This window comes from Euphorbia lathyris, chromosome 5, assembly GCF_963576675.1.
Source record: "Euphorbia lathyris chromosome 5, ddEupLath1.1, whole genome shotgun sequence".
Lineage (NCBI taxonomy): Eukaryota > Viridiplantae > Streptophyta > Magnoliopsida > Malpighiales > Euphorbiaceae > Euphorbia > Euphorbia lathyris.
In genome coordinates this window covers 23182771-23188916 of record NC_088914.1, presented here as the reverse complement: position 1 = coordinate 23188916, position 6146 = coordinate 23182771, and the positions used below count along the sequence as shown (strand labels likewise).

The 6146-nt window shown below is 35.5% G+C and overlaps 1 protein-coding gene across 1 annotated transcript; it reads right to left on the bottom strand.

Moving 5' to 3' along the window:
- Positions 1 to 469: 469 nt before the first annotated feature.
- On the bottom strand, positions 470 to 4785 carry LOC136230738 (putative E3 ubiquitin-protein ligase XBAT34). The gene is made up of 9 exons (XM_066019904.1): positions 4348 to 4785; positions 3997 to 4111; positions 3798 to 3878; positions 3585 to 3673; positions 3387 to 3478; positions 3108 to 3189; positions 2348 to 2450; positions 1765 to 1850; positions 470 to 1458 (listed from the first exon to the last, which is right to left on the bottom strand). Exons 1-9 carry the CDS (start codon positions 4474 to 4476, stop codon positions 697 to 699), a joined length of 1539 nt encoding a protein of 512 aa, XP_065875976.1. The 5' UTR covers positions 4477 to 4785; the 3' UTR covers positions 470 to 696.
- Positions 4786 to 6146: the final 1361 nt, after the last annotated feature.

Below are 6146 nucleotides of genomic sequence, written 5' to 3'. Positions count from 1 at the left end.
AAATAGAGTAAAGAGTCATCTAATTGAAACTATTTGTGTTTCATAACTTGTGTATGTTTTTTTGTTTTGTTTTGTTTTTGTAAAGTGAATAGTCATCTTCTTCTGCTCTACATTTTTTAGTAGTTAAAAATTGATTTTTTTTTAAATGGTGGCCTGAATTGACCGACTCGGGTGACTCGGTGACTCGATGAATCGGCCGAATCGGTAGTGACTCGGCCGATTCATGAAGCTTCCTAGTCGTACCATAGATATGACTCGAATTCTTCATGAATTGAATCGTACGAATCGACTCGTGACTCTAACAACTATACTGATAATGTTTTAATCAATGTTAAAATACTTGCTCAATCTCACTTCCATGAAGAAGTGATTCAAAGCAACCAAAAGACAGGCTCCTGTTCTCGTTCATTAGAACAATCCAGCCGCCTGCAAAAGTCACACTTCCTTCAGTTCTATGCTGGATTCCAGATTGCATAATAGTTTGTCACAGGATTCCTCAAAAGAAATATTTTTGTTCTTACATTTCTAAAGAAAAAAGGCCTCAAAAAATTACAGTTGAATCCAAAATTCCACACGATTTTTGCTTCTGTGTCGTGCAGCATTGCTAACCTAGTTTGAGTCTTCATATAAAACTTTATAGAGCATTTTGAACGAAATATCCACAGACCACCTGCAATTCAAGTACATTCCGGTTTTTCAAACAGCATACAGCCTTATAATCTGCTTTATTTTGGCTCGGCAAACTGGGCAAACGCCTTTATTCTTCTTGATCTCATTCAAACAAGCCATGCAACCAGCCATGTGACCGCAAGGGATGCACGCACCTTCAACTGGAGCTTCCCAACATATTATACATGAGGAAGAGCCACCTCCGTCGTCGTTCTTCACAGGAGCTCCATGCTCAACAAGTGGTACAGGTGAATCCACTAGTCCCTCGATTGAAGGATAGCGGATTAGACCTTCATCAATAGTCTCTTCAGGAATAAAGGGAGCTGATGGTGCCGGTGAAGCCCATCTAGTGTTTATGCCACTTGCATGAACAATATTAGTATCTTGAGTTTCGCTACAACCTTGATTGTTGCTGCTGCTTGCCTCTGACTGCGCCGAAGCAACAGTTAGGCCCCATCCGTTGTGACTTGCTTCTTGTGAGGAACTTCCCCATCCATTTGCGTTAAATGTTTCGGAGCCTTGGTGAGTATTCGGAGATGCTGACTGTGCAGCAGCAGCAGCAGCTGTGCCCCATCCATTGTGAGTCGCACCCTGCGAGGAACTTCCCCAGCCATTTGTGTTAAATGTTTCGGAGCCTTGGTGAGTATTAAGAGATGCGGGCCTTTCTTCTGCTGCAGACGCAATTGAAGCACTAATGGCCATTGCCAATTCCAGAGCATCTGCAGACTGTTGATGTCCAATGCGAGGAAATGTTGTTTGAGCATCATGATTAGCTGGTGGAGGCATAACCTGAAACAAATGGTACTGAAACATTAGGTGGTGATTGCAACTTGTAATACAAACTATAAAATGCAAAAGGCGAGCAAATGCCATTTTTTGGGACAAATCTATCGACTGGCGCTAGACATACAAAAGCAACTCGTTAGTAACTGACCAACCGAATACCACATTTTATGTGATGCTTCAAATGAGAGCGAAAACAAGTTTATTTTTGTTCCAAACCCATAATGATCTACATCAACCAATTCTTAGGACACCTATCAAATTTCAATTGATGAATCATAGATGCAGCAGAAAATGAGAATGGAAGAATACCTGATTAATTCCTCTACATGCATCATAAAATCTGCGAAGCTGCTCTTTGTCCTCCTCATTGTGTGATGCAAATTTGTATCGAGTTTCTGGTACATGAACAAAAAATTCTTCAGTTCAGAGGTTAATGAGCACTGGACATATCAGAGGAAGTGTCATACAAGTACAAATGCAGTAGAATTACACTGTGTTCATATGTTGAATTCTCAATTCAATCATCAGCCAAACATTCATTTTTTTGTACTAGGATAATATTTCAGAGATACAAAAGGCGTCATCTTTGAAAGAAACGAATGTCAACAAAAGAATCAACGAGTTCCCGTTTTCCTTCACATTAGAATATGCAAAGTTATCTAAATGAAAAAGAATTATTGCACATGCCAGTTGCAACTCTGCCCAGCCCGCCCCGCCCTCTTCTCCTTTCTTAGACATTGCAAGATGACAACTTTTGATTAAGATTAAGAAATCATGCATTTAAGGGAGAATCAGATCCAAACACAATGCTATCCAACATATTGCTACAATAACGAGAAGAATTTCAGATGAACAACAAAGATAAAGTGGAACATCTAACAGATTGACTTACTCGTAGAATTGTCAAAAATTATGAACACTGGATCTGTTCGTTGAAAATTGGGCTCCTCAATCTTTGCCTTCCAAAGAGCAATAAGACTACGAGGTTGACTGTCCTGTTCAATCCAGATTGTGATTGAAAGATTCACAGATTACTCGATACAGATATAGCTGAATCATTTAAAGAGCTTGAGATAGTCAATTCAGAATTTAAAGTGCACGGTGTTCACAACTAAAGAGAAAGAATTGTTAGACTAATATAGGTTGTCAAACCATTTAGCTGCCTCAGTGGCCTGATTCAATTATGATCAATTTAATGCCCGAAAGGAGTATAAAAACAATATTATGGAATAAATGTGTCTATAGAACCGCAGTGTACCAACGCAAAAAAGTAGCAATTCAATCACAAGCCAATAAGAAGACTGCCAATATTGCAAGTAGACACCGCTCTAGCATGTGAAAAAGAACTGCGCAAGCCGTCAAATCACTATAAAAATTTATAGAAAGAGTATATTTTCTCAAAATCATTTTCTTTCAAGGAAAAAATTTATTTGATGTAAAATGTTATCAAAACCAATAGCTACAAAATTTAATCTTATTATTTTCTTTTTTATTGAATTTTCTGCAGCAGGTCATCTAGTAGAGCTAAGGGTCCAAGCTTTAACTACAGCAATTTTCTAGAAAACTTGAAAACATTGTTCGACTAAACCATACAATAACAAGCTTACATATCTTCAGAAATATTTTACAGAATAATGTTGAGGTTAGCATACCTGCAAAGTAGGATAAATAGCAAGTTCCAACTTGACAGGCTTCCCGAGATTACTGGAACTACAAGGTGTAACAACAACCCAACTGCAAGCAGTGAGCCATAGTCAGCTTACAATTAATATCATGCTTCCTAAAAATGGTGGAAGAAAAATCACACAGCTTAAGGCATATATATGTACATATGATTCTGTAAAAGCAATTATATCAGAGCAGGGGGGGAAGGGGAACAAATGAAGAGTATAATGGAAATGAATTAATTATGAAGCAGAAATTGTACAAACATTTTTCTTGATAGCAATTGAGGAGCTAATGCTTCCAGAAAGCTAGGACCATGTAACTCTCGCAGCCATCCAGAGAAATAGCCAATATGATTCTAAAAGTGACAAAAAAAAAAAGAACTTTAGACATACCATTAACTCGTTTTCCAGTATAAATGAAGAAATTGGGTGAATTTGCAATACTGAAACTCTCAAGCATACCTCAATAGCACGGACAACAGTGGTATGGCCTTTTAATCTAGCAACATCCAAAGCTGTATGGCAATCGTCATTCCTAACTAGAGCATTCGCTGAAACATTAATAGAATAACTAAATCACATTACTTCCAGGGCTTATACAGGAGTATCAAACACAACTCCATGTTTTAGGATTATATAGAAGCCAAGCAAACTCAAATGGGCTAAAAGGCATACCTCCACTAGAGAGAAGTAAAAGAACAGTCTGCTGTAGGCCTCTTTTTGCTGCGTGATGCAAAGGAGTACCAGCATGACGCCCTGCATATTAGGGGTAGGGGGATGCGCCTTATTAGTTAAGCAATTGATAAACCAAAATATGAAACCAATCATATATATTATGATTACAATGCAGATAGTTTAAAAAATAGAAACTAACCAGGACGATAAGCATTAACATTAGCTCCCACTTCAATCAAAGTCCTAGCAACATTTAACAATCCAGAATCCATGGCAGCCACAATAAGAGGGGTTTTTCCTTCTTTATCAATCCACTGCACCCATAAAAAAATCTTAAAATCCTCAACTTTCTCCATAAAAAAAAAAAAAAAAAAAAAAAAAAAAACAGAATTTCGAATTGCAAAATCAACTAATCAAACACCTCATTGTAAATAAGAAACGTAATTTTAGCCTAAACGGTCAAAAAAGTAAATAAAAAAGAAGTATGAACATGTGAGCAACAAATTGAAGAAAAACGTAATAAAAAGTAAAGAATAAGTTATCTATATACCTCGAGATTGACAGCTTCTCTACAAAGGGCTTTAATGGCTTCCACATTGCCAGTATTAACCAACTGATACAACAACTTGTCTTTGGATTGGTTTTGGGTCATAGAATCAAGACTTTGATTCTGACCCATAATTACAATAAGGTGTCTTATACCTCTTTTTCTGATGATTGTTGCAGTTTTTTCTCTTTTGGAGAGAAATCAAGCAAGAAGAAATCAAGCGATATGAGGAAGATAGAGATTGTTAATAATAATTGAAATATAAAGATATTTATGGACGGCGATAGAGAGAGAGAGCGCAATGTTTGGATTGGAATCAAATCTTAGCTATTAAGGGAAGCTGAATCAATTTCTTTCGCGGCGGAAATTTCCAATCAGTTTCGCTAATGGGTATTTTATTTATATTTTGTGTAAAGTTATTTCTTGTTTCTATGGAAATTTTCCTTTTTTTTTTTTTTTTGGAAAGCTATGAAAATTTTCCTTGTTGCCTAAAACTGCCTACCAAAAATTCTCATCTTCTTTATCTAGATTTTGAAGATACGGATTTATGATATTGTTGATACGGATTCAATGTTCTCTAAAATACATTTACATTGTACTTATATCAATATTTATTATTTTTACTATGAATTAAACAATTATTTTTGTTCTAAAAAGATCTTTAATTGGAAAATTATTTTTGTTTGACTTAATTTCTTTTAAATCACAAATGTAAGAAAATAGGAAAAATAGGAAAAACATTTATAGTAGGAACCTACCCCTAGATTTGATTTGGATATATTTAGGGTCTGTTTGTTATTGTTTTATCTACTATTTGTTGTTACGATTTGCTGTTTCTTGTTGGAAAAATCTGTTTTTTCAAAAAACAAGATTTTCTGCTTTTATAAAATGATACTTTTCAAGAATAAAAGGCAAACACCTAAAACTCTCGGTTTTGAAATAGAAAGACAAAACATGAAAATCAGCTACCAAGCACTCTTATATTGAATTAGAAATCTATAGGTATTGAAATTGGGAGGTGATTTTATCAACATTTTGAGATTTTACTTAAATTTTAAAAAATCACCAAATAATCATATCTGAGTTGAACAGTAGAGGAGAGCCACACGAATCCAATGGACACCTTGCCAACACAATATACGCATACCATACCCATTCCATTATACCCTCCCTCCGACCAGGTTGCATCAACAGTAATCTTCATAAACAGATCACATAGTGGACTCTCTATGCTCGGAGGGTCCTGTTATTTTATGGTCCAGATGAAATAAGAGATAAATGATCCTTAATAAAAATAAAAAATAAAAATAAGGTACCAAAATATGTATATGGTTTTGGGAAATATCAATTTAGGCTCACGTACAAAATAACACTAATATAGGCTTAAAGTTTAAAAAATTGTACTAATTTAGGCATCGATAATGGAACGTAATATGTCATTCATATGACTTGAAGCTAATTCGCGAAGTGGTATATAACAAAAAATGGCAAACAACAACGGATTCTAACATTAAAATCATAACATTATCAAAATTTACAAGAAGATTGCCACAATAACAACATTCAAATCATAACATTATCAAAATTTACAACAAGATTGCCACAATAACAACATTCAAATCATAACATTATCAAATTTTACAACAAGATTGCCACAATGAACTCTCCTAACGAATCATTTCAAAGTGAACCTAACTAATCCTGTACCAATCTTGAAACGGATGAGTAATCTTGGTGGGCACCGTAAGACACATCCATCCCAAAAGGTCTGGACTTCCAGACCTTTTGGGATGGACGTGTCC

What these genes read in the sequence shown, in the direction of transcription:
- LOC136230738 (XM_066019904.1), bottom strand. Translation starts at nt 4,476, where the DNA reads ATGGGTCAGAATCAAAGTCTTGATTCTATGACCCAAAACCAATCCAAA. An exon ending in GAGAAGCTGTCAATCTCGAG is followed by an intron (nt 4,112 to 4,347) that starts GTATATAGATAA and finishes TTATGGGTGCAG; the next exon opens with TGGATTGATAAAGAAGGAAA. An exon ending in CATGTAGAGGAATTAATCAG is followed by an intron (nt 1,459 to 1,764) that starts GTATTCTTCCAT and finishes CATTTGTTTCAG; the next exon opens with GTTATGCCTCCACCAGCTAA.